The 27,237-nt window shown below is 48.4% G+C and overlaps 1 protein-coding gene across 1 annotated transcript in view; it reads left to right on the top strand.

Moving 5' to 3' along the window:
* LOC142269949 (uncharacterized) overlaps positions 1 to 27,237 on the top strand; it is a 66,432-nt gene that overhangs the window by 3,406 nt on the left and 35,789 nt on the right. The window contains exon 2 of the mRNA XM_075332421.1: positions 18,265 to 18,576. Within this exon, the coding sequence (XP_075188536.1) occupies positions 18,265 to 18,576 (312 nt within the window). The remainder of the gene's footprint in view (positions 1 to 18,264; positions 18,577 to 27,237) is intronic.

Below are 27,237 nucleotides of genomic sequence, written 5' to 3'. Positions count from 1 at the left end.
TTAACCTGTAATCAATGAAGTATTTAAAAGGTCTGGGGTTGATTACAGGTGTGTGGTTTTGCATTTGGAAGCTGTTGCTGTGACCAGACAACATGCGGTCTAAGGAACTCTCAATTGAGGTGAAGCAGAACATCCTGAGGCTGAAAAAAAAGAAAAAATCCATCAGAGAGATAGCAGACATGCTTGGAGTAGCAAAATCAACAGTCGGGTACATTCTGAGAAAAAAGGAATTGACTGGTGAGCTTGGGAACTCAAAAAGGCCTGGGCGTCCACGGATGACAACAGTGGTGGATGATCGCCGCATACTTTCTTTGGTGAAGAAGAACCCGTTCACAACATCAACTGAAGTCCAGAACCCTCTCAGTGAAGTAGGTGTATCTGTCTCTAAGTCAACAGTAAAGAGAAGACTCCATGAAAGTAAATACAAAGGGTTCACATCTAGATGCAAACCATTCATCAATTCCAAAAATAGACAGGCCAGAGTTAAATTTGCTGAAAAACACCTCATGAAGCCAGCTCAGTTCTGGAAAAGTATTCTATGGACAGATGAGACCAAGATCAACTTGTACCAGAATGATGGGAAGAAAAAAGTTTGGAGAAGAAAGGGAACGGCACATGATCCAAGGCACACCACATCCTTTGTAAAACATGGTGGAGGCAACGTGATGGCATGGGCATGCATGGCTTTCAATGGCACTGGGCCACTTGTGTTTATTGGTGACATAACAGCAGACAAGAGTAGCCGGAAGAATTCTGAAGTGTACCGGGATATACTTTCAGCCCAGATTCAGCCAAATGCCGCAAAGTTGATCGGACGGCGCTTCATAGTACAGATGGACAATGACCCCAAGCATACAGCCAAAGCTACCCAGGAGTTCATGAGTGCAAAAAAGTGGAACATTCTGCAATGGCCAAGTCAATCACCAGATCTTAACCCAATTGAGCATGCATTTCACTTGCTCAAATCCAGACTTAAGACGGAAAGACCCACAAACAAGCAAGACCTGAAGGCTGCGGCTGTAAAGGCCTGGCAAAGCATTAAGAAGGAGGAAACCCAGCGTTTGGTGATGTCCATGGGTTCCAGACTTAAGGCAGTGATTGCCTCCAAAGGATTCGCAACAAAATATTGAAAATAAAAATATTTTGTTTGGGTTTGGTTTATTTGTCCAGTTACTTTTGACCTCCTAAAATGTGGAGTGTTTGTAAAGAAATGTGACAATTCCTACAATTTCTATCAGATATTTTTGTTCAAACCTTCAAATTAAACGTTACAATCTGCACTTGAATTCTGTTGTAGAGGTTTCATTTCAAATCCAATGTGGTGGCATGCAGAGCCCAACTCGCCAAAATTGTGTCACTGGCCAAAGATTTCTGGATCTAACTGTATGTCTCTTTTCATATGTTCCTATAGCAGTAATACCAGAGTTCCCTTATAGCATTCTAGAGTGCAGCTGTCTATGTTTTGTAATCACTCTATATACTTGTGGATGGCGCTTAATAATAAGGAATCCTATACATGCTTTGCAGTTTGGAGACGCTCATTTTGCTGTTCATGACCATGGCCATCGCTTCCTCCAGTATCTCACTGTTATACTGTCTGTATGTCCCTGGTTTTCTCTTGGTTGTTTGGAGCCCGGGTCTCCTTCCTGATCTGAGGAGGAATATGGCTGACCAGAGGTGGACGGATAACATCTCAGCTCCACAAATCTGTCCTAGCATCCAATACCTTCCTTCCATTTTGCTTTGGAAGGACCGTCCTTTTCAGCTTGTGAACCCGTAACCAAAGAGTTGTAATTGTGCAGATCCCACTGCGGACTCCCCAGACAGGTCCTGGCCTTGGACCTGTGGAGAAGAAAGGCCCAGTTCCTCTGTCGCTTGGTGGTGGACATTTTTTTGAGAAGCATTAGCATTTTGTGTGAGAATAGTCAGTCACTGATGTTCCTGAGTGCGCCATTACCCCTGTACCTCACACGGACAAAATGTAATTCATAGTGCGCTTTTGCCCAAGAAGCTGCCCTGGATAAGATCGAATGTTGTCCTCAATTCTGCAGATGAAGCATGGCTGGCGGCTGATGTTCTGCTATGTAATTCCTCGCTAATGGGCAAGGAGCCAATGGCACATTTGGAGGTGGGGAGAGGCCATGTTTCCCCGGTTGAATCCTTCTTGGAGGCCTCCAGTCACCACTGCGTAGACGTTCATCTGGACGGTGTAGACGGCGTCTCCCAGGTCTCCTAACTGGGTGGAAGAAAAGTGGTATGAGCAGAACGCGCACAAGTGGGGAGCAATGGATGAATGGGGCTGCTCCGTTATTAGAAGGCCAGGTTTGAGTAATGTCACTTTTTTTTATATGTTCTATCAATATCTTAAATGTTAAGGAGCATTTAGCTGCATTTCATAAACCTATTAATGAAACTGGCCAAGAAAACCTCCTGAAACAAGAACAAGCTAAGAAGTAGAAAGGCAAGACGAAGAGTTGAAGCCGGATCGAGGACCCTCATATTCTCCTAGTTGTTCGTGAGCTCATGCAGAGAATGGTTCCACAGTTTGCTGCTGCATATAGCTCAAAGAATATCTCACCTCAAGAGTGCAGCCCGCCCAACGGCACAAAGAACCAAAGCTTGCCAAAATCACCCTCCGGACAAAGTCCACATCCCTCCGCCACTACCCCAAAACCCTGTGTTTAGCTAGCGTCTGATGGCTGACCATGATTCTCCCGTAGACCTCACTGTCAAGAAACCCCATGTGGAAGAACTGAGCAAGATGGGGCTCTTGACGAGTCCACTAACAAGAGTCCATGTTCTGGTGGCCCAAAGTCTTCTATTTCTCCAAGTGCCTCAATCAATACAAAGAATGGACTTTGTTAACCCAGCAAAGATCCAGGGACATTTAGATTTTTTGTTGTTTTTGTTACCCACAAATATGTCATTTTATTTTCTGTGAATATATTTTTATTTTTGTTAAACACTGATACTGAAATAAGGCTAAAATATTTAAAAGTGATGTTACCCCGGCGAGGCCTCCTAATACCGGAGCGGCCCTATTCACCCATCCGCCCCACCTGTGCACGCTCTGCTCACATCACTTTCCTATGGATTCACAAAATGAGCGTGCGCTAAGCAAAGAATGAAGGACGATCCTTCCAAAGCAAAATGGAAGGACTGTATTTGATCCTAGGACTGATTTGTGGAGCTGAGATGTTGAGCCGTCCACCTCTGGTCAGCCGTCCACCTCTGGTTAGCCGTCCACCTCTGGTCAGCCGTCCACCTCTGGTCAGCCGTCCACCTCTGGTCAGCCGCCCACCTCTGGTCAGCCGCCCACCTCTGGTCAGCCGCCCACCTCTGGTCAGCCGCCCACCTCTGGTCAGCCGCCCACCTCTGGTCAGCCATATTTCTCCTCAGATCAGGAAGGAGGCCTGGGATCTGACCAAGAAAAAAACCAGGGAGATACACTGAATAATAGTTTCCTCTGCAGATAAGACAGATAAGAACATTACTCTTATAATATCTGCAAATAATGCTGTATTTACACTGAAAGATAATCACTGAGCCTGCATTGTAAGATATATTCTCCCAGTGTAAACAGGCGGCAGTATATATAATAAGGCTAGTTTCACACTTGCGTTGTTTTCCTTTAGTCGCAATCCGCCGTTTTGGAAAACAGCGGAATCCGTTAACGGATTTCGCTGCTTCCCATAGACTTGTATGGACGACGAATTGCGACTAATGGACCTGCATTGCTTCCGCTTTCCGACGCTGCGTTGCTTCCGCCGGGTGGAAGGAACGCAGCATGTACGTTTTTTGAGCAGCGGAATCCTTAGAATTTTGCTGCGCATGCTCTCTCTGGCTCCCTGCACACGTAACCAGGGTACATATCGGATTACTAAGCAAAGCGCTTTGCTTAGTAACCCGATATTTACGCTGGTTATGTGTACAGGGAGCCAGCACTAAACGGTGTACGCTGGTAACCAAGGTATATATTGGGTAACCAAGCAAAGTGCTTTGCTTAGTTACCCGATATTTACCCTGGCTACGTATGCATGGAGCCCGACACTTTCCCGCTCGGCTCCGCCCCCTCCCTCACTTTACTCCACATGTACATACGCACACACACACACACACACACACACACACACACACACACACACACACACACACACACACACACACACAGTCACCTATCTACAGCCATGCAGTCCCCGCGGCACTGACGTCCTCAGCGCCACGGCCCTGCTCGGCTCCACCCACCCCGAACTCCGTTCCCCGCCCCCGGCACACAGTCTCAGCAGCCGAACGATCAGCTGATCACCCGGCGGCCAGCTGCTGTGAGCGATCAGCTGATCACCCGGCGGCCGGCTGCTGTGAGCGATCAGCTGATCACCTGGCGACCGGCTGCTGTGAGCGATCAGCTGATCACCCGGCGGCCGGCTGCTGTGAGCGATCAGCTGATCACCCGGCGACCGGCTGCTGTGAGCGATCAGCTGATCACCCGGCGACCGGCTGCTGTGAGCGATCAGCTGATCACCCGGCGACCGGCTGCTGTGAGCGATCAGCTGATCACCCGGCGACCGGCTGCTGTGAGCGATCAGCTGATCACCCGGCGACCGGCTGCTGTGAGCGATCAGCTGATCACCCGGCGGCCGGCTGCTGTGAGCGATCAGCTGATCACCCGGCGACCGGCTGCTGTGAGCGATCAGCTGATCACCCGGCGGCCGGCTGCTGTGAGCGATCAGCTGATCGCTCACAATAGTCTGCCGCCGGTAAAACTAAAGAGAGAAAAAAAAAAGCAGATTCCGTTGTTTTGTACGATCCGTTGCATCCGTTGTGCCACTATATGCAACACATCTGTTGCATCCGTCACAAAACGCAATGCAACGGATGCCGTTCAACGCAAGTGTGAAACTAGCCTAAGTGAGCAGAACGTCCGTTCATCGGCGGAGACGAGCTTCAGCACTTTATCTTATGCCCGGACCCAGCTTTAGTGACTTTATATCTGAATGTGAATCGGATGGGTCATCGCTCCTGATATTGGGGGGCCGATTACCCTTTCTGAACGTTCTTAGCCAAATAAGACCTGGTAGCCATTTATTAACCAAGAATCTCCAGAAACCCGCAGAATAACCTATTGAGATGGGAACGTCATCACCCGCTAATCTACAAGAGGGATCCTGAAAGGTTAATTTAATCATAATATATCATTGTTTAGCGAAGCTTTTAAGAAACAAACAAAAGATTTGGAAAAGAGTTTCCTTAAGAAAGGAAAGCTGCACCTCATTATTAGGAAGGCATATAAAGTGGGTGCCCCATCAGAGACCGAAAGAGAACCAAGGTACTCGAATTATTGGGACCTGAGACCAGTGTATTCACCCAGTGGTGGGTGTGTCCAGGAAATATTGGGGAGTATTGCGAGACAACCCAAACTTATGGGATATTGTAATGTCTAGGCCGATATCCTAACTGATCGTCCAGAAAGGGACGATCAGATAGGGGTAGCCTGGTACACAGCCACTATGTACCACCAGAAAAGAAGGACCTGGTGGTGGCCCAAGCCTCTGGTTACTTATCGCTGTGGAAAGTTTCATTTCTGTAGATTTATTTCTTCTGGAATACAATTTCAGAGTTTCCGAACCCCAAAAGTCTTTTATAAAAACTAATTTTACAAATTGTAAAACTCTGTCTTTGTTTCTGTTCAAACCACTAAATTATGTGGGAAAAAGAAAACGTGAGTTTCAGGGACGTGTAGGGGACCACATGGCTGATGTAACATGGAGTGGAGTCTCCATCACATGAGTGACGTAATGGAGACTCCACCGCATGGGTGACGTAATGGAGACTCCACCACATGAGTGACGTAATGGAGACTCCACCACATGGGTGACGTAACGGAGACTCCACCACATGAGTGACGTAATGGAGACTCCACCACATGAGTGACGTAATGGAGACTCCACCACATGAGTGACGTAATGGAGACTCCACCACATGAGTGACGTAATGGAGACTCCACCACATGAGTGACGTAATGGAGACTCCACCACATGAGTGACGTAATGGAGACTCCACCACATGAGTGACGTAATGGAGACTCCACCGCATGGGTGACGTAACGGAGACTCCACCACATGAGTGACGTAACGGAGACTCCACCACATGGGTGATATAATGGAGACTCCACCACATGAGTGACGTAATGGAGACTCCACCGCATGGGTGACGTAATGGAGACTCCACCACATGAGTGACGTAATGGAGACTCCACCACATGAGTGACGTAATGGAGACTCCACCGCATGGGTGACGTAACGGAGACTCCACCACATGAGTGACGTAACGGAGACTTCACCACATGGGTGACATAATGGAGACTTCACCACATGGGTTACGTAGCGGAGACTCCACCACATGGGTGACGTAACGGAGACTTCACCACATGGGTGACGTAACGGAGACTCCACCACATGGGTGACGTAACGAAGACTCCACCACATGGTTGACGTAATGGAGACTCCACCACATGGTTGACGTAATGGAGACTTCACCACATGGGTGACGTAATGGAGACTCCACCACATGGGTGACGTAATGGAGACTCCACCACATGGGTGACGTAATGGAGACTCCACCACATGGGTGACGTAACGGAGACTTCACCACATGGGTGACGTAACGGAGACTTCACCACATGGGTGACGTAACGGAGACTTCACCACATGGGTGACGTAACGGAGACTTCACCACATGGGTGACGTAATGGAGACTCCACCACATGGGTGACGTAATGGAGACTCCACCACATGGGTGACGTAATGGAGACTCCACCACATGGGTGACGTAATGGAGATTCCACCACATGGGTGACGTAACGGAGACTTCACCACATGGGTGACGTAATGGAGACTCCACCACATGGGTGACGTAACGGAGACTCCACCACATGGGTGACGTAACGTAGACTCCACCACATGGGTGAGGTAACGGAGACTCCACCGCATGGGTGAGGTAACGGAGACTCCACCGCATGGGTGACGTAACGGAGACTCCACCGCATGGGTGACGTAATGGAGACTCCACCACATGGGTGACGTAACGGAGACTCCACCATGGTACTAAGGATTTGCTGCCCTGAAAATGAGGAGGTGATAACCTGCACCGCTCCCACTAAGCGACACGATATGTCTGCATGCACAGAGCGCCCCCCCCCAGTACCATGGTGGGATTTGTCTAAGTTCATGTGGAAGGTTTGAGAAGCATTGTCCCTCTAAACTTCTCTACTTGGGCTTCCGGGGACCTCACGTTGGCAGTTATTGAGTTTTCGAACCCTTTTCTTGTCTCAGTTCATCCACATTGACGTTATTCACAGTGGTCTTCTTGATGACGGGCATGTTGGAGCCAGACTTGCCTGATTCATTGAGGACATTTTTTCAGCATTTTTTAGCGTTTTTAGCGTTTTTGCATGTGTTTTTAGACAACGGTGAGTGCTATAGAGATAGGTATTTTTTATCCTGAGGCCTCAGCATCACTATGAGTGTCACATGCCTCCGGGGCGTCCTTGGGGCATGTTCATGTATTAAAACCAAGATTTTTTTCTACTTTTGCCTAAAATAATATATCTTTATTAATATCAATTTTACATACATACATATAATCAAATACTATAAAACAGTCAGACTAATTTGTCTATATCAGGTTCAAATCTGTATAAAAACAACAAAAAGTCATTGTTACCACAGAGTCTGGTGATGTCCCACATCAATATTTCTATGAGCATAGTCATCGCCATATACTATACTGACCAGAACTGAAAGGCTCCACACTTGGTATAACAAAACTAGGTATAAGTCCAATGTATGTATGTAGTTTTGACATTACTAGTCTCTGTGGTAACAATGACTTTTTGTTGTTTTTATACAGATTTGAACCTATGAATAAACTTTTGAAGGATCTAGTGTAGACGCCCCTGATGAGCCCTGAGACTACTATTATCGGGGCGAAACGTGTTGGGCGATTCTTGGTGTGAGGTAAATCCGGAGATATGACGATAAATCATGACATTCAAGTCATGTCAGGAAGCCCTCTCCTGGTGTCACCCCCCCCCTTCCCTTCACACAACTGGTTTAGCAACAAATCCATGGCCATGTCCTGTGATATGGAAATTAGGTGGCTTGAGGACAATGGACACAGGATGACTCCCTGCCGTGACCCTGTAGTGGGGGCTGCTAGCTAGTTAGCAAGGCTATGGAAATAGCCAGACAGAACGACTCCAGTAAAAAATGGTTCATATCTCGCAAGCCATATTTCCGATAAATATGGCAACCATAAAAATGGTGTCTCCGCATGTGGACGATGCCGGCACCCCCTTTTTATGGGAGCAGGACATTGGGAAATGCCCCAGGCGTGATATCAGCCAATGGGGAACTGGCAGACAGGTCATGAGTCCCCTCGTTCTGTAGCTAAATTCATAACTGTCACAATGAGAGCATTGGCGTCCGCCTACGACGCTCCCAGGCCAAGTTATGGCCATATTCCATGTTGTGGATTTTGTCCATAACTCCAGCCAGGGGTGGAGCAGTGCTTCCCTGTGAGGTCACTAAGGTAGGAGGGGACCTGGATTGCCCAGGTTGATAACCCTACTTCGGCCATTTTCCAGTGTTCTTCTGCTCGGGGGCCTGGTTGGGAAAGACCTGTGAGAGAGTTCCTGGAAACCTGGTCTACAGCGCCCCCCTGTGGCCAGACGCACAAGGTAACTGATGTAATTGTATACCTGTTTGTAAACCATGCTTTATCTGTAACTGTACTCTGACATATGTATATTCTGTAGATTCCCTATTGTATATATTGTAGTTTCTAGTGTGCTTTAGGCGATTAAATTATATAATTAATCCTGGGCTGTTCTGTTATCTCGATCTTGAATCCCACGTCTGTGTGTTCGGCTAATAGTTACCGTGAAGCGGTTGGTGGCAGCGAGTTGTGCCAAGGATTATTGTGGGGAGGCCAGTGAGATTCGGGAAGATATTATATATTCCGCCCGCGGAGGTCGGGGGAATATATACCCTACTCTCACCGGGGACCCTTCAATAATCGGCATAAGTAGTATAGCGGCCTCCTTGCTTATTGTCGGGCAATTCCATAATTGGCCTGACTATAAGAGGGGCGCTAGAGAGCGCGTCACGTGCTCTGTCTGTCGGTCGGGAGGTATAAAGGAGGGGTGACCCCCCACTTGTTACCCCCCGATTGTGACGTACTGGTAGCCAGCGCGGGGGATTTCTGAGTGACCCCCCCGGTGGTTTGTGACATATTGGTGGCATAGCGGTGGGATCGAGATAATAGTGTGTGTGAGTGTGAGACCCATACTCCCAGACACTAAAGACTGCCTGCAGCAGCTGTGGCTGCTGGGGTCTTCAGACCAGCTCAACACTAGAGTGTCAGAGTGCAGATACTGTAAGGTGTGTGGAGGCATCAGGTGTCAGTTCTGTGTCAGTGACCAAAGTCGGCAACAATGGCTGATAGCACCAGGAGCAAAGCCAAAGGAATGGCCGATGCTCAGGCCAGAGACGATGAGGAGGTTGCCCACGAGTCCTCCAGGAGCTCGACGCCTGAAAACCGTTCTGCAGAGGACAGCGCACAAGCTGGCAATTATGGACAAGATGAGGAGGAGCTCGCCCAAGGTTCCTCAACGAGCCAGATGCCAGCCCTCCGCTCTGCAATGGACAGTGAAGCCCCAGGCTCCGCAGCGGGCCGCAGATCACCACGTGCCATTCCACCGAGCCTGGGAGGCTCGGATAGCCTTCTTCAAATGGCTATGGCCCTACTCCAGGCTGGAGACCGGGAGGGCTACCAGGCACTCCTGGCAGAGCGCAGGGCAGCGTGTGAGGCTGAGGCTGCGGAGCGGCAGGCAGCGCGTGAAGAGCGCCAGGCAGAGCGTGACTACCAGCTGCAGCTAGCTCAGCTCCGGCCCTCATCAGCCGCACGTGACCTTCAAGACACCAAACTTCCAAAGGTCCGTGTTGAGGACTTCCCAGTGCTGGAGAAGGATGGAGACTTGGACTCTTTCTTGACTGCTTTTGAACGGACTTGCTTGCAGCACCATCTGGACAAGGACCAGTGGGCCAAATACCTGACCCCCCGTTTAAGGGGTAAGGCCCTGGATGTCCTTGGGGACTTGCCTGCTGAGGCAGATCAGGGCTACGACACCATCAAGCGGGCCCTGATCCAACAGTACAACCTCACTCCAGAGTCCTACCGCAAGAAGTTCCGGAGCCTACAGAAGGGACCAAAGGACTCCTGGGCTGACCACAGGCGGGCACTTGCCCGAGCTGCCGACCACTGGACCCAAGGCCTGCAGCTTTCCACCGGACCGGAGATCCTGGACTTGTTCATCACGGAGCAACTCTTGTGGAACTGCCCTGAGGATCTCCGCCAGTTCATCCGAGACCAGAAGCCAAAGGGGTCCACGGCTACAGCTGCCCTGGCCGATGACTACACCAACAATCGGGCTCCTGAAGCCAGGAGAGCAGCCACCAGCAGCACCTGGAGAGGGGGTAAGATGAATTCTGCGACTGCCCCACCTGCCCCTAGACTGCAGGGGGTGTCCCCCTCAACTCCCCTCTCCAGGCCCGTGGCGGAACCAAGACGGTGCCACCAGTGCAACCTACCTGGACACTTCAAGGCCATGTGCCCTCAGCGTCCCAAGGCCCCGGCTCCGTCCCCGTCCCAAGGGCCGCCCAAGGTGTATTGTGTGGGTGGGGGTGGTGGTAGGTCCCTGGACAGCTTCCAACCTGTCACCGTCGGCCGGTCTGTGACCATAGGACTGCGAGACAGCGCCTCGGAGGTGACTCTGGTGCGGCCTGAGATGGTGTCCCCCCAAGACTTGATCCCTGGAAAAACCCTCGCTGTCTCCGGGATTGGAGGCATTGACCCGGCGCTGCCTGTTGCTGACATTTATGTGGACTGGGGCGCAGGGCGAGGGGTGAGGGAGGTGGGGGTAACTGATCGGATCCCTGCAAACGTGCTACTTGGGACAGATTTGGGGCAGATAACCTCCCAGTTTGGGCCCCAACCAAAGGCTGAACCTTCAGCCAGTGCTGACGTGCCTCCGGACAATGTTAATGTGTTATCTATGAATGATGTAAGGGAGGAGGGAGTGAACTCTGATATTTCTGCTTGCACAGACACCATAGACACACACACAGCTGCAGCTGTGACAGGGGAGGGGGTCAGAGAAAGGTGTGACAATGCCTCTACAAGTAATCAGCCTGTGAGCTGGGATCTGTTGCCCTCTGCAGGGATAAGCAGAGAGCAGGGTGCTGCAGGGGGAGGACCAGTGTGTGGGGTGGGGGCTACCACAGCAAATGTGGGGTCCCCAGAGATTTCACAGCGGGGTTCTGTTGCTGCAGGGGGGGAACAGGCAGGTGAGATTGGGGCCGGTCCAGGAGCGGAAGTGCTCCCAGGTAAGATCTCGGTGCAGGGTTCCCCCACAACCGGGGTGTCAGGAAGCCAGGTAGGTCTGCCTGAACCGGCGACTTGGTCAGGAACGGAGGAGGAGCAGGCACGACCCACGGTCGCAGCGGCTGTGGCCGCTGTCACCCGCAGTGGGAGTGCTGGAAGCCAAGGGGCCTCCCGGAGGTCCGATAGCTCTTCCCCTTCTGACCAAGTGGCAGCCGAGTCAGGTGGGGGCCAGGACACAGGTCCCGGGGTACTGACCGAAGATGTGACAGTCTCGTCGATTCTGGCCACATCTGGTCAGGGGTTTCAGGCAGCGTTAGAAGCTGACGACAGCCTGAAAGCTCTAAAGGAGCAGGCGGCACAGCCTCCCTCGGACTCGGACCCGGAGCGAGTGGTCTGGGACCAAGGACGGCTGTACCGGGCCACGGTCCAGCAGGGTTCACCGGAGGCGTGGCCCAGGGACCGACAGTTGGTGGTACCCTATCCGTTCCGGACGGAGTTGTTGCGGATCGCACATGAGATTCCGATGGCCGGACACCTAGGGATCGCTAAGACCAAGGCCAGGTTAAACCAGCATTTCTACTGGCCAAAAATGGGGGCCGATGTGGCTGCCTACTGCCGTTCGTGTGAAACCTGTCAGAGAGTGGGGAAGGCGGGGCCACACCCCAAAGCCCCACTAGTATCTCTGCCAATCATCGATGAGCCTTTCAGGAGGGTGGCTGTGGATCTGGTCGGCCCGCTGGCCATCCCCAGCAGCTCCGGGAAACGCTTCATACTGACGGTAGTGGACTATGCCACCCGGTACCCAGAAGCAGTGGCCTTGTCGTCCATTCGGGCTGACAAGGTGGCCACCGCATTGCTGGAGATTTTCTCCCGAGTGGGTTTTCCCCAGGAAATGCTCACTGACCGGGGGACCCAATTCATGTCCCAGCTGATGGAGGCCCTCTGTAAGCAGGTCCAGGTGCGACATCTGGTGGCCAGCCCGTACCATCCACAGACTAATGGCCTGTGCGAGCGGTTCAATGGCACCTTAAAGCAGATGCTTAAGATGTTGGTCGACTCCCACGGGCGTGACTGGGAGCGGTATCTCCCACACCTGTTATTTGCTTACCGGGAGGTTCCACAGGCCTCAACAGGATTCTCACCGTTTGAGCTCCTGTACGGGCGACGTGTGCGGGGCCCCCTGGCTCTGGTGAAAGAGGCTTGGGAAGGGGATTTGGCCACCCCTGGAGTGTCGGTTATCGAGTATGTCATGCGCTTCCGGGACAAAATGCAGGCCTTGACGCAACTGGTACACGACAATATGGCTCAAGCCCAGGCCGATCAGAAGCGTTGGTACGACCAGAACGCTTGTGAGAGGACCTACCAAGTGGGTCAAGAGGTGTGGGTACTGGTCCCCGTACCACAGGACAAGCTTCAGGCAGCCTGGGAAGGCCCATACCTCGTGTACCAGCAGCTCAACCCTGTGACGTACCTGGTCACCCTGGACCCTGCCCGTGGAAGGCGGAAGCCCTTCCATGTGAACATGATGAAGGCACATCATGAGCGGGAGGCATGTGCACTCCCTGTGTGCAACCTGCCCGAGGAGGGAGAAGCGGAAACCCTCTTGGATATGCTAGCCCAGGTTAGGGCAGGCGGATCCATTGAGGATGTGGAGGTTGGCCACCAGCTCTTGGAGGACCAACGGTCCCAGCTGTGGGCCACCCTACACCCCTTCCGGGGGTTGTTTACCAACCAGCCCGGAAGGACTGACTTGGCTGTCCATCACGTGGACACTGGGGATCATCCCCCGATCCGGCGTTCAGCATATCGGGTCTCCCTGGAGGTGCAGCAACACCTGCGCCAGGAGATTGACGAGATGCTGAAGCTGGGGGTGATCCAGGCATCCAACAGCGCTTGGGCCTCGCCTGTAGTCCTCGTCCCTAAGAAGGACCGAACCACGCGGTTCTGCGTGGACTACAGGGGGCTCAATGCTGTCACGGTCGCCGATGCGTACCCAATGCCACGCATCGATGACCTGCTCGATCAGTTGGCCGGGGCTCAGTACCTGACCATCATGGATCTGAGCCGGGGATATTGGCAGATCCCCCTGACTCGCAAGGCCAGGGAACGCTCTGCCTTTATTACCCCATTTGGACTGTACGAGTCCACGGTGATGCCATTCGGGATGAGGAATGCCCCTGCCACTTTCCAGCGGATGGTCAACACCCTGCTCAAGGGACTTGAAGGGTACGCGGCCGCGTACCTGGATGACATTGCCGTCTTCAGTCCCACCTGGGAGGACCACCTAGAGCATCTAGCACAGGTGCTCAGGCGGATCCACCGGGCAGGTTTGACCATCAAGCCGGGAAAGTGTCAGCTGGCCATGAGCGAGGTCCAGTACCTCGGTCACCGGGTAGGCGGGGGAACACTGAAGCCCGAGCCTGAGAAAGTGGAAGCCATCGCATCCTGGCCCACCCCCAGGACCAAGAAGCAGGTGATGTCCTTCTTGGGGACCGCTGGGTACTATAGGAGGTTTGTTCCACGCTATAGTAGCCTGGCAAAGCCCTTGACGGACCTCACCAAGAAGAAGCTGCCCTCTGCAGTCGATTGGACAATGGACTGCGAGACAGCCTTCCGGGCCCTAAAGGACGCCCTGTCCAGCCCGCCCGTGCTACAGGCAGCCGACTTCACGCGGCCGTTTGTAGTACAGACCGACGCCAGTGACTTCGGCCTCGGTGCGGTGCTCAGCCAGGTGGACTCTGCGAGCCAAGAGCACCCAGTCTTGTACCTGAGCAGGAAGCTGTTACCAAGGGAAGTTGCCTATTCCACGATGGAGAAGGAGTGCCTGGCCATAGTGTGGGCCCTGCAGCGTCTGCAACCCTATCTATACGGGCGCCACGTCATCGTGGAGACGGACCACAATCCCCTCAGCTGGTTGCACACCGTCTCTGGGACGAATGGGCGATTGTTGCGATGGAGCCTTGCGCTCCAGCAATACAACTTCACCATTCGCCACAAAAGGGGCCGTGACCACGGTAACGCAGACGGGCTGTCCCGACAAGGAGAGGTCGCGGACGGGCGCACGGGGGAACACCGGAGTGTGCTGCCCCCTAGCGCCCTCAAAAGGGGGGAGGTGTGAGGTAAATCCGGAGATATGACGATAAATCATGACATTCAAGTCATGTCAGGAAGCCCTCTCCTGGTGTCACCCCCCCCCTTCCCTTCACACAACTGGTTTAGCAACAAATCCATGGCCATGTCCTGTGATATGGAAATTAGGTGGCTTGAGGACAATGGACACAGGATGACTCCCTGCCGTGACCCTGTAGTGGGGGCTGCTAGCTAGTTAGCAAGGCTATGGAAATAGCCAGACAGAACGACTCCAGTAAAAAATGGTTCATATCTCGCAAGCCATATTTCCGATAAATATGGCAACCATAAAAATGGTGTCTCCGCATGTGGACGATGCCGGCACCCCCTTTTTATGGGAGCAGGACATTGGGAAATGCCCCAGGCGTGATATCAGCCAATGGGGAACTGGCAGACAGGTCATGAGTCCCCTCGTTCTGTAGCTAAATTCATAACTGTCACAATGAGAGCATTGGCGTCCGCCTACGACGCTCCCAGGCCAAGTTATGGCCATATTCCATGTTGTGGATTTTGTCCATAACTCCAGCCAGGGGTGGAGCAGTGCTTCCCTGTGAGGTCACTAAGGTAGGAGGGGACCTGGATTGCCCAGGTTGATAACCCTACTTCGGCCATTTTCCAGTGTTCTTCTGCTCGGGGGCCTGGTTGGGAAAGACCTGTGAGAGAGTTCCTGGAAACCTGGTCTACAGCGCCCCCCTGTGGCCAGACGCACAAGGTAACTGATGTAATTGTATACCTGTTTGTAAACCATGCTTTATCTGTAACTGTACTCTGACATATGTATATTCTGTAGATTCCCTATTGTATATATTGTAGTTTCTAGTGTGCTTTAGGCGATTAAATTATATAATTAATCCTGGGCTGTTCTGTTATCTCGATCTTGAATCCCACGTCTGTGTGTTCGGCTAATAGTTACCGTGAAGCGGTTGGTGGCAGCGAGTTGTGCCAAGGATTATTGTGGGGAGGCCAGTGAGATTCGGGAAGATATTATATATTCCGCCCGCGGAGGTCGGGGGAATATATACCCTACTCTCACCGGGGACCCTTCAATAATCGGCATAAGTAGTATAGCGGCCTCCTTGCTTATTGTCGGGCAATTCCATAATTGGCCTGACTATAAGAGGGGCGCTAGAGAGCGCGTCACGTGCTCTGTCTGTCGGTCGGGAGGTATAAAGGAGGGGTGACCCCCCACTTGTTACCCCCCGATTGTGACGTACTGGTAGCCAGCGCGGGGGATTTCTGAGTGACCCCCCCGGTGGTTTGTGACACTTGGATAATATAAATTCTTGTTTATCTCTCACTAACTATCATCGACTGATAAAACACGACTAACCCTACGCCCCTTTCCCTGTCAGCCCCGGGTGATGATACAGACAAATTAGTTACCCTGGACTGTGCACTTCTCTTCTCTCGGTGGTCTCACTGCTTTGGGTTATACACTCCTATGAGTTAGTGCACTTATTCCAGAACCAGGGAGGGACAACCTAGGACTTAGCCACCGTGGAACGGGGGCGTCATTACATCTAGGACGCCGACCCCCGTCGCTTAGGTAGGGAGAGAACAGGGCCTTGGCCCCTCTTCTCCTTTCGGCACCTTGACTGTTTTTTAGTATTTGATTATATGTATGTATGTAAAATTGATATTAATAAAGATATATTATTTTATGCAAAAGTAGAAAAAATTCTTGGTTTTGATGCAACATATCTACTTTGAACATCCATTTTCGGTATTCTTTCGGCATGTTCATGTAGTAACTATCCAAGATAGGGAAGACACACTGCACTCAACTGCTGTGCCGAAGAATTTTATTCCAGAAATAGGTGCAGGATAAAACGGGCGAGAGGAGACCTGAATGCGGGTCCCTCACAGAAAACGACGGCCGTTTCACCTGCCAATCAGGCTTCCACATGGACCAGTGGAAGCCTGATTTGCAGGCGAAACGGCCGTCCTTTGTGAGGGACCCGCATCCAGGTCTCCTCTCGCCTGTTTTATCCTTCACCTGTTTTTGGAATAAAATTCTTCGGCACAGCAGTTGAGTGCAGTGTGTCTTCCCTATCTTGGATATTCTGGACTTGATTCTTCTATTTTTGACGTGCACCCTGCAGCCAGACGGTACCGTATGCTGGAGCTATACCTCACGCACAAGTCAGCACTGGGTAACAGCAGTGGACTAGTGGTGCAGGACTTGTCTTTCCTTTGTTTATGCATATCATGTAGTAACTATGCTCCTGCTTAGGTTACTGGTATATTAACATATTATAACGGTAATGTGGTGGTTGCCATTTGATTTTGCACCTCAGTCTGCTCATTTCTTTGCACCGGCTTAGTTCTCCCTTTGTGAGACTCCCATACTTTCACACCTTGGAGCCATTATTCACACCACCCTGTTTATTTTTTTTTGTCTTAATATATACATGTTATTGCATCACACAACCATCCATTATCTATGTTATTTATGCAACCAATGTGATGATTTGATTCAGACAACAATCTATTTATTTTTTTGTCCTGGGTCTGTTTTCTTCATACAACACATTCCCCTATTTTTTTTTTTTACTTTTTTTTTAATGATTTTTGAATAGATGGATTTTTAAATTAATCAATTAACCGGAGAAGACTCTCTTTATTTCTGTTGTATCTATAGAGGTACATAATAGATATAAATATATATACAGAGAACCAGATAATACAATTGACCCCTGTGGAGCTTATTGGACAGATTTTTATGATTAAATAAATACATAAATGAAAAAATTGGTGTGAGGTCCCCCTTATTTTTGATAACAAGCAAAGAAAAAGCAGACAGCTGGGGGCTGATATTATCAGGCTGGGAAGGTCCATCGTTATTGGGCACATCTCAGCCTAAAAATAGCAGCCCGCAGCTGCCCCAGAAGTGGTGCACGACATTAGATGATCCAATTCTAATGCATTGCCTGCTCTTCCCGATTTTCCTGGTGCGGTGGTATTTGGGATCATATTTTTGGTGTTTGATGTGAAGTAACCATGGACCTTCCCAGCCTGATAATTCCAGCCCCCAGCTGCCTGCTTTACTTTTTGCTGGTTTTTAAAAATAAGGGACCTAACGTCGTGTTTATCATTTATTTACTTAATCATAATAATCTGCCCAATAAACTGCACAAGGTGAAATTTTATTTTATGTCAGGGGTTGAGCATTTATATGTCTATATGTCTGTCTGTACAGTATCTATCTGTCATCTATATCTGTTTTCTATCTCCTTAGCATTCAATGGTGTCCAAAAACACTAGAAAAACACGGGTGAAGATTGTATATTTTTGCTTTTTCGTTTGTCCTTCCAAGAGATGCAGAAATGGTGCAGAAATTTCTGCACCCAAATACTCAATGTTGCACAATGCCTAAAGGTGGGAAAGCGGGAGACATTACAGACCTGGAGGATCTGCATAACCTATGATGAAGCAGTGCGGCAGCTGAGACAAGTTCTTCTGATTGTTATTGAGATGCTTTAGCTTTGACTTCATGTTGTTAGCTCATCCATGTTTCTTCAGAATGGTCTTCAGACTCCTCCAAGTCTCGTCCTTGCTGGCCATCCTCTTCTTCTGTACTCATGATATCACTTCTCCAGGGATCTGTGTTTTCAATTACATCTCGAATGCTCATTGCTGACGTCTGGGTCTTACTGTTGTGTCCTCTTCTAATCTTGTATGTGTGTTTTCCAGTGGGAGATGTTGAGATTGAGAAGCTCAGGATCAATGGCGCCACCGGCTCCTCTATTCTCCTTCCGGGACTGAAGAGTGAAGTCGAGTTCAAGGAGAACATGATCTATGAACTCAGAAAAGTAGGTGGCAACCCCAGCTGGTTGATGATGGCCCATGGAGAACCCATAGTACATAAGGCCTACGAAACCCGTGGCCAAGTCGTCTCAGAGAACAAGTCCTTCCTGCTCACAAACCTGACCGAGAAAGACAATGGCGTCTATGAGCAAAAGCTGAATCAGAAAACGCTGCTCCTCGTGATCCTGACTGTGATCGGTGAGTGGTCCCAGTGCTGCGGGAACTGGTGAGGAGTTTGGTCCTGTGGGGTTATTACAGGACAAGATCTGCTCCACTCCTCAGAAAGTGAGACTAGCTCCACTGAGGTATGTGGGGATCTCCAGTCCCGCACCCTGCCCTCCCTGGTTTACTGTCACCTGATGTCATCAGGGAAGTCCCCAAATTCCCATCATGTGACTTCTCATCATATGAACCATTCAGCCCATTGTAACTGGTGGAATTCATGGTGATGCCAAGATCTGCACCCGTGGGGGGCGCGTGCCTAAGACAGTTCCACAGACACCCAAATATAAAGAACAGAGATGGCTGTGGGCACGACACAGTACCTATAACACAGTACCCACCTCATAGCTCAGTACCACTGTACCCACCCAATGGCACAGTTACATAACAAGAGAGGACACTATATAATAAGGGACAGCACCATACATAACTAGAGAGGACATTATATAATAAGGGACAGCGCCATACATAACAAGAGAGGACACTATATAATAAGGGACAGCGCCATACATAACTAGAGAAGACACTATATAATAAGGGACAGCAGTATACATTACAAGAGAGGACACTATATAATAAGGGACAGCGCCATACATAACTAGAGAGGGCACTATATAATAAGGGACAGCGCCATACATAACAAGAGAGGACACTATATAATAAAGGACAGCAGTATACATTACAAGAGAGGACACTATATAATAAAGGACAGCAGTATACATAACAAGAGAGGACACTATATAATAAGGGACAGCGCCATACATAACTAGAGAGGACACTATATAATAAGGGACAGCAGTATACATAACTAGAGAGGACACTATATAATAAGGGACAGTGCCATACATAACTAGAGAGGACACTATATAATAAGGGACAGCGCCATACATAACAAGAGAGGACACTATATAATGAAGGACAGCAGTATACATAACAAGAGAGGACACTATATAATAAAGGACAGCACCATACATAACTAGAGAAGACACTATATAATAAGGGACAGCAGTATACATAACTAGAGAGGACACTATATAATAAGGGACAGCGCCATACATAACAAGAGAGGACACTATATAATGAAGGACAGCAGTATACATAACTAGAGAGGACACTATATAATAAGGGTCAGCAGTATACATTACAAGAGAGGACACTATATAATAAAGGACAGCAGTATACATTACAAGAGAGGACACTATATAATAAAGGACAGCAGTATACATTACAAGAGAGGACACTATATAATAAGGGACAGCAGTATACATAACTAGAGAAGACACTATATAATAAGGGCCAGCAGTATACATTACAAGAGAGGACACTATATAATAAAGGACAGCAGTATACATAACTAGAGAGGACACTATATAATAAGGGCCAGCAGTATACATTACAAGAGAGGACACTATATAATAAGGGACAGCAGTATACATAACTAGAGAGGACACTATATAATAAGGGCCAGCAGTATACTTAACTAGAGAGGACACTATATAATAAGGGCCAGCAGTATACATAACTAGAGAGCACACTATATAATAAGGGACAGCACCATACATAACAAGAGAGTACACTATATAATAAAGGACAGCAGTATACATAACTAGCGAGGATGCTAATGAGGGACAGCAGTATACATAACTAGCGAGGATGCTAATGAGGGACAGCAGTATACATAACTAGCGAGGATGCTAATGAGGGACAGCAGTATACATAACTAGAGAGGACACTATATAATAAGGGACAGCAGTATACATAACTAGAGAGGACACTATATAATAAGGGACAGCAGTATACATTACAAGAGAGGACACTATATAATAAAGGACAGCAGTATACATAACTAGAGAGGACACTATATAATAAAGGACAGCAGTATACATTACAAGAGAGGACACTATATAATAAAGGACAGCAGTATACATAACTAGAGAGGACACTATATAATAAAGGACAGCAGTATACATTACAAGAGAGGACACTATATAATAAAGGACAGCAGTATACATTACAAGAGAGGACACTATATAATAAGGGACAGCAGTATACATTACAAGAGAGGACACTATATAATAAAGGACAGCACCATACATAACTAGAGAGGACACTATATAATAAAGGACAGCAGTATACATTACAAGAGAGGACACTATATAATAAAGGACAGCAGTATACATTACAAGAGAGGACACTATATAATAAGGGACAGCAGTATACATTACAAGAGAGGACACTATATAATAAAGGACAGCACCATACATAACTAGAGAGGACACTATATAATAAAGGACAGCAGTATACATTACAAGAGAGGACACTATATAATAAGGGACAGCAGTATACATTACAAGAGAGGACACTATATAATAAAGGACAGCACCATACATAACTAGAGAGGACACTATATAATAAAGGACAGCAGTATACATTACAAGAGAGGACACTATATAATAAAGGACAGCACCATACATAACAAGAGAGGACACTATATAATAAAGGACAGCAGTATACATTACAAGAGAGGACACTATATAATAAAGGACAGCAGTATACATTACAAGAGAGGACACTATATAATAAGGGACAGCAGTATACATTACAAGAGAGGACACTATATAATAAAGGACAGCACCATACATAACTAGAGAGGACACTATATAATAAAGGACAGCAGTATACATTACAAGAGAGGACACTATATAATAAAGGACAGCAGTATACATAACAAGAGAGGACACTATATAATAAGGGACAGCAGTATACATAACTAGAGAGGACACTATATAATAAGGGACAGCAGTATACATAACTAGCGAGGACACTATATAATAAAGGACAGCAGTATACATAACAAGAGAGGACACTATATAATAAGGGACAGCAGTATACATAACAAGAGGGGACACTATATAATAAGGGACAGCAGTATACATAACTAGCGAGGACACTATATAATAAAGGACAGCAGTATACATAACTAGAGAGGACACTATATAATAAAGGACAGCAGTATACATAACAAGAGAGGACACTATATAATAAGGGACAGCACCATACATAACAAGAGGGGACACTATATAATAAGGGACAGCAGTATACATAACTAGCGAGGACACTATATAATAAAGGACAGCAGTATACATAACTAGAGAGGACACTATATAATAAAGGACAGCAGTATACATAACTAGAGAGGACACTATATAATAAAGGACAGCAGTATACATAACTAGCGAGGATGCTAATAAGGGACAGCGCTATACATAATAAAATAAGAAACTATGTAAGGACGGCGCTTGACATAGAGAGTACACTAGATACTAATGGCCGGTGCTATACATAATGAGGCTCCTGCATCCGTGTGCAGTGTCGGTGTGCAGTGTCGGTGTGCAGTGTCGGTGTGCTGCCTGATTATTTTCTCGGACAGCGCATAGACCCATGAAGTGTCTCTTATTCTCATAATCGGATCAGAACAGCACATGCTCGGAGTCTCACAGATCTCATTCTCGGAGCTGTGATTTTCACAGATATGTGATTGGATATATGAAACTCTAGGGGTCCGCGTGCCGTCTGATAAAATAATCTGGCAACACATGGACATAGCCACGAATGTGAGAATGTGGCCTAAGGGGTGTAACAAATAACAGCAATAGTACAAGTCATACAGCACAGAATAAATATTCCCACCCAGTGACCGCTGACATCTGATTAGTTTTCGATTGTTTCTTCTCCATCTGTTCAGACCTTCACGTCGTCATGTTCCAGCCACGACTCGTCAATGATCTCTGCAGCCCTGGAAATGCCAAGGTCACAAATATTGTATATACACATTTACCCCATAGAAATAGCAGTGATATTCACAAATAGCACCGCACTACCATGAATACCAGAACATAGTAGTCAATACTAACAGTCCCATATAATACTGAATATTATACGTAAAACTAACATCATAATACAGTATATAATGTTGGCAGAACAGAAAGCTAGTTGCCGAAATATACATTAAAAATTAGGATTATAACATGTAATTCATAGGGAACAGCATTTACCAGTATCAGGAGCGTGGTGCCACTTTCCCAACGTGTGTTTCGCCGCTGTGTCTTCTTCTGGGGGAGTGGCCACCAACTCAATATAACAACCCTTTTAATAAAAAATGGCCAGTAGAAAGGGACCACGTACAGATACCATTCAAGCTGTCCCCATAGCTGTACCCTGGAGCTGTAGGAAGAATGATCCATGAAATGTAAGGAAATTGTGAGTGAGCACAAATTCTAAAAGATGTTTCACAAAGGTGGTGTCTTCAGATGACTGGTGTTTGACATACTATCACATCTATATGTTGTCCGTTTCTGTTGGCTATTTTCTATTTAAAAGGATGTGATGAAGAGTTGGTGGCCACTACCCCAGAAGAAGTCGCAGTGGTGAAACGCACGTTGGTGAAATGGCACGCTCCTGATAATGGTAAATACTGTTCCCTATGAACTACACTTTATAATCCTAATTTTGATACCATATTTTGACAACCAGCTTTCTGTTCAGCCCGCATGATATACTGTATTATGAGGTTGGCGTTACTTGTATTATACTGCTATGTTAGTATTAACTATTATGTACGTGTATTCATGGTAGTGTGGTGCCACCTACTGGCTATCTGTGAATATCACTGCTATTTTTATTTTTAATATTCATTAATAAAAATTTATTTTATCATTCATTTGTTTTTTTTCAGCATTCTGTATGTGATTGATTGCTATATGGTGCTTAATTATTAATATTAATATGGTGTTTCACCATTTATATTACTTCCTATCTGAGCATAAATACCAATTGTGTTTATATTATTTACTGCTTGGACATCAGCGCTTCATTAGTTCATTTTTACTGTATATAATATATAGTCATGGCCGAAAGTAATGGCACCCTTGAGATTGTTCCAGAAAAACTGATGAAAGGTTGCAACACAGGATAGTACACATTGTGGATAAGCCCCAAAGGTATTCAAGCTGTCCTGCAGCTCAGGATCATCTGAATGACATGAAACGCTATGAAGGAGACCCAGGAGGACCCCACTGCTGAAACATAGATAGAAAAACGCTATGGAGGAGACCTGGCAGGACCCCATTGCTGACACAAATAGAAAAACGCTACGAAGACCCAGAAGGACCCCACTGCTGACACACAGATAGGAAAAATGCTATGCAGGAGACCTAGCAGAACCACAGCTGACACAGAGATAAAAAAAAAAACGCTATAGAGGAGACCCAGGAGGACCCTACTGCTGACACAAAGACAGAAAAACACTATGGAGGGAGACCCCGGAGAACCCCACTGCTGACACAGAGATAGAAAAACGGTATAGAGGAGACCCAGGCAGACCACACTGCTGACACAAAGACAGAAAAACACTATGGAGGAGACCCCAGAGGACCCCACTACTGACACAAAGAGAGAAAAATGCTATGGAGGAGACCCTGGAGGACCCCACTGCTGACACAGAGACAGAAAAATGCGATGGAAAAGACCCAGGAGGACTCCACTGCAGACACAGAGACAGAAAAACGCTATGGAGGAGACCCCATAGGACCCCACTGCTGACACAGAGCTAGAAAAAAGCCAAAATATACATGAGTAACCACAATCCTTCTGAGAAAGTGTCTTGTGGACAGACCAAGATAGAGCTTTATTGTAAAGGACATCATTCTACTGTTTACTGAAAACAGAATTAGGCCAACAAAGTAAAGAACACAGCACCTACAGTCATGTATGGATGTTTTGGGGTTGTTTTGCTGCCTCTGGCACTGGGGGTCTTGACTTTGTGCAAGATATCATGAAATCTGAAGATACCAATGGATTTTGGATGGCAATGTAGAGCCTAGTGTCAGAAAGCTGGGGGTGCGTCCTAGGTCAGGAGTCTCCAGCAGGACAATGACCCCAAACACATCAAAAGCCCCAGCAATGTATGGAAACAAAGCACTGGAGAGATCTGAAGTGGCCGCAATGAGTCCGGATCTAAATCCCATTGACACCTGTGGAGAGATCTGAACATTGCTGTTGGGAGAAGAGAAGACGTTTTAAAATATGAAAGACCTGGAGACGTTTATATAGAAGAGTCTGAGATTCCAGCTGAGAGGAGGAGGAAGCTTGTTGATCGCTGGACAACCAATGTTTTCGAATGTTTTGCTTCCTTGAAAATGTGAAATGATAATGATAAACCTATTTGAGCGAAGGAGAAATATAATCTCTGATCCGTTCTCCATGTTCATCACTGACTGCACCAAGATTATCAGGGAAGAATTCCAAATGTGAATGCAGAAATGAATTCTCAATGACTTGTTGCCCTTCATCGCTTTGTAAGCTCCGAGAAGGTTCTCAACCAATTCGACGTGGTTTGGTGCTCGACAGAGGCCAAGAACTTTCTCAGAAGCATCCTTGAATGATCACCAAGCAATGTTCTCAGGCCCCACCTGCAGCTCTGAAAAGTGCTTGTCAATCATGATGTGTCGGATTTGTGGGCCAACAAAAATGTCTTCTTTAGTCTTGGCATCAGTTATTCTTGGGAATATTTGTCTCAAATAATGAAAACCTTCCGCTTCCTTGTTCATTGCTTTCACAATGTTTCATCAGCCCTGGTTTTGTGTGACGTGGAGGCAGAAATATCATTGCTGGGTCCTCAAGTGCTTTATGTGCGACAGTTTTCTGCCTGGGAGTCAACTGGTTACAGATTGGCCACGTCCTCCTCCGGTAATGTGACTGCTCAGCGCAGCTGTCCCATTCACAAAGTAAACAGCACTACTTGGTATATTCGAGCTAGAACCCAAGCAGCAGGGCCACTACTGTAAAATCTCCACAGATCTTCCAGTTGTAGTTGTGGAGACACAAGGGTCTTCAGAAAGACCGCATGGACCAGGGCTCATCCCACTGAACGCTCACACTCCTGCCCCGTGAGCAGAACACTAGTCAGACATCACAGGGTGAGGGAACCGGAAAGACTTTATTGGTCACCTATAGACAAAAACTCATTGTACATTCTCAGCAAGAATACAAGATGATACAAGCAAGAGTCTCACCCTTCCACTGGCCCGCCAGGGATTAGAGTCTTCGTGACTTCAGGGCTTCCAGGGACAACTATCCCAGCTAGCACTACTTCGTTTTTGGTGGTGTAAGGGGTGGGCAGACCCCTTACAAGGAGGTGCAGTTTTCCCCTGAAGATACCTCACTCTGGGGTAGTTACTGTTGATGTTATTAATAAACATGTTTTTACTGTGCAGTGGGTTTCCCCCTAGAGCCCGGGTGGGACGGCTGTCCCCATAGAAACAGGGCAGGAGAGAGGAGGAGCCGGCAGCTTAGGGAGAGAAGTGTGTGTGTGTTGAAGTGAGTTGTGTCCGGGACGGGAGAGAAGAAACAGCCAGGGGCAGAGTGTGGAGCTGAGTGGGCAGAAAGAAAGAAAGAAAGAAGGGAGCTGGAAGAACAGGGAAGCCGGAGAGAAAAGGAGCGGACGGAACCTCATAGTGCGAAGCAGTCCCGGTGTGGGTCCGGGCTGTGGGTAGCCATAAGTGGGAGCCAGGTGAAGTAGAGTAGCCGGGCACATCCCCACTGGAGGAGACGTCAGGGCAGGCTTTCCCCAGCTAAGAAAAGAACGTAAAGTCATCTGTAACTGCCGGTTTTTGGAAAGAGTTGTGAAATAAAGAATGTCTTTTATTTGCATCGAACCATGCCTGGAGAGTGTTTATACGTCGGACGACATCTGCACCACCACACTCTGCCCCACCAAGACATCTCCCGTCCCGATAGTGACGGCGGAGCCAGGGGTAAGCCTGACAGAAGGGGCCACGACTACAAGCCCAGAGGCGCCCCTGGCACCCCGTTACATGTGGCGTAGTCGGCAGGATCCGGATCATATGCAAGGGGTCCCGCTCCAAGAAGAAGGAGATCAAGTGATGCCGAGGACACTGGATCTAGATTATTGGAAAACAGTCCCGATCCCATGGTGGGAAGAGGAAGAAGTGCCTAAGGCGTTGGACCGGGCACAAGATGGCGGCAAGATGGCCGTTGTCTGTGAAGACACAGAAAGCGTGCGCAGAATTGGCGCCCAAAGAAGAGCCTGGGGCTGGCCGGTGCCGAAAAAGAAGTTCGGAGTACTCCGCCCAAAGAGGGGAGGTGCCGGTCCCAGGGCACGAAGGAAGATATGTGAAGTGGGCGGTGTTCCAGAGAAAAAGAAGAACCGCCGCGTAGGGGTCGACCTGATGTGTGAGACTGGGGGTGGAGTATACCCAAGAGCGGGAAAAGTAAGCCCGCCTCCACTTCCTCCAGCATCTCCACTGACCCCGACGCCATTACCAGAAACGCTGACTCCGAGCAAGATGGAGACTCCAGGAAGACAGCAAGCTGCGGTAGCCGCACTAGTAGCGACTAGCCTGGGCAGAGGATGCCCGAAGCAGACTGCGGCTGCGGAAGGACCCACCCTTAACCTACCGGCTGTGCCAGGAGGACCGGAGCGGCCCACTACACAAGAGGCCGCACAGTGGCAACAGGAAATCGAGTGGGAGGAATGCCAATACCGGCGGCGGTCGCAGCAAAGACCGGTGCTAGCTGAACTCTCCCACCCGAGACGTTGGAGCAACCCGCCAACTA

This window comes from Anomaloglossus baeobatrachus, chromosome 1 (assembly GCF_048569485.1).
Source record: "Anomaloglossus baeobatrachus isolate aAnoBae1 chromosome 1, aAnoBae1.hap1, whole genome shotgun sequence".
Lineage (NCBI taxonomy): Eukaryota > Metazoa > Chordata > Amphibia > Anura > Aromobatidae > Anomaloglossus > Anomaloglossus baeobatrachus.
The sequence above is the reverse complement of the archived record's forward strand: the minus strand, read 5'-3'. Positions and strand labels throughout refer to the sequence as shown.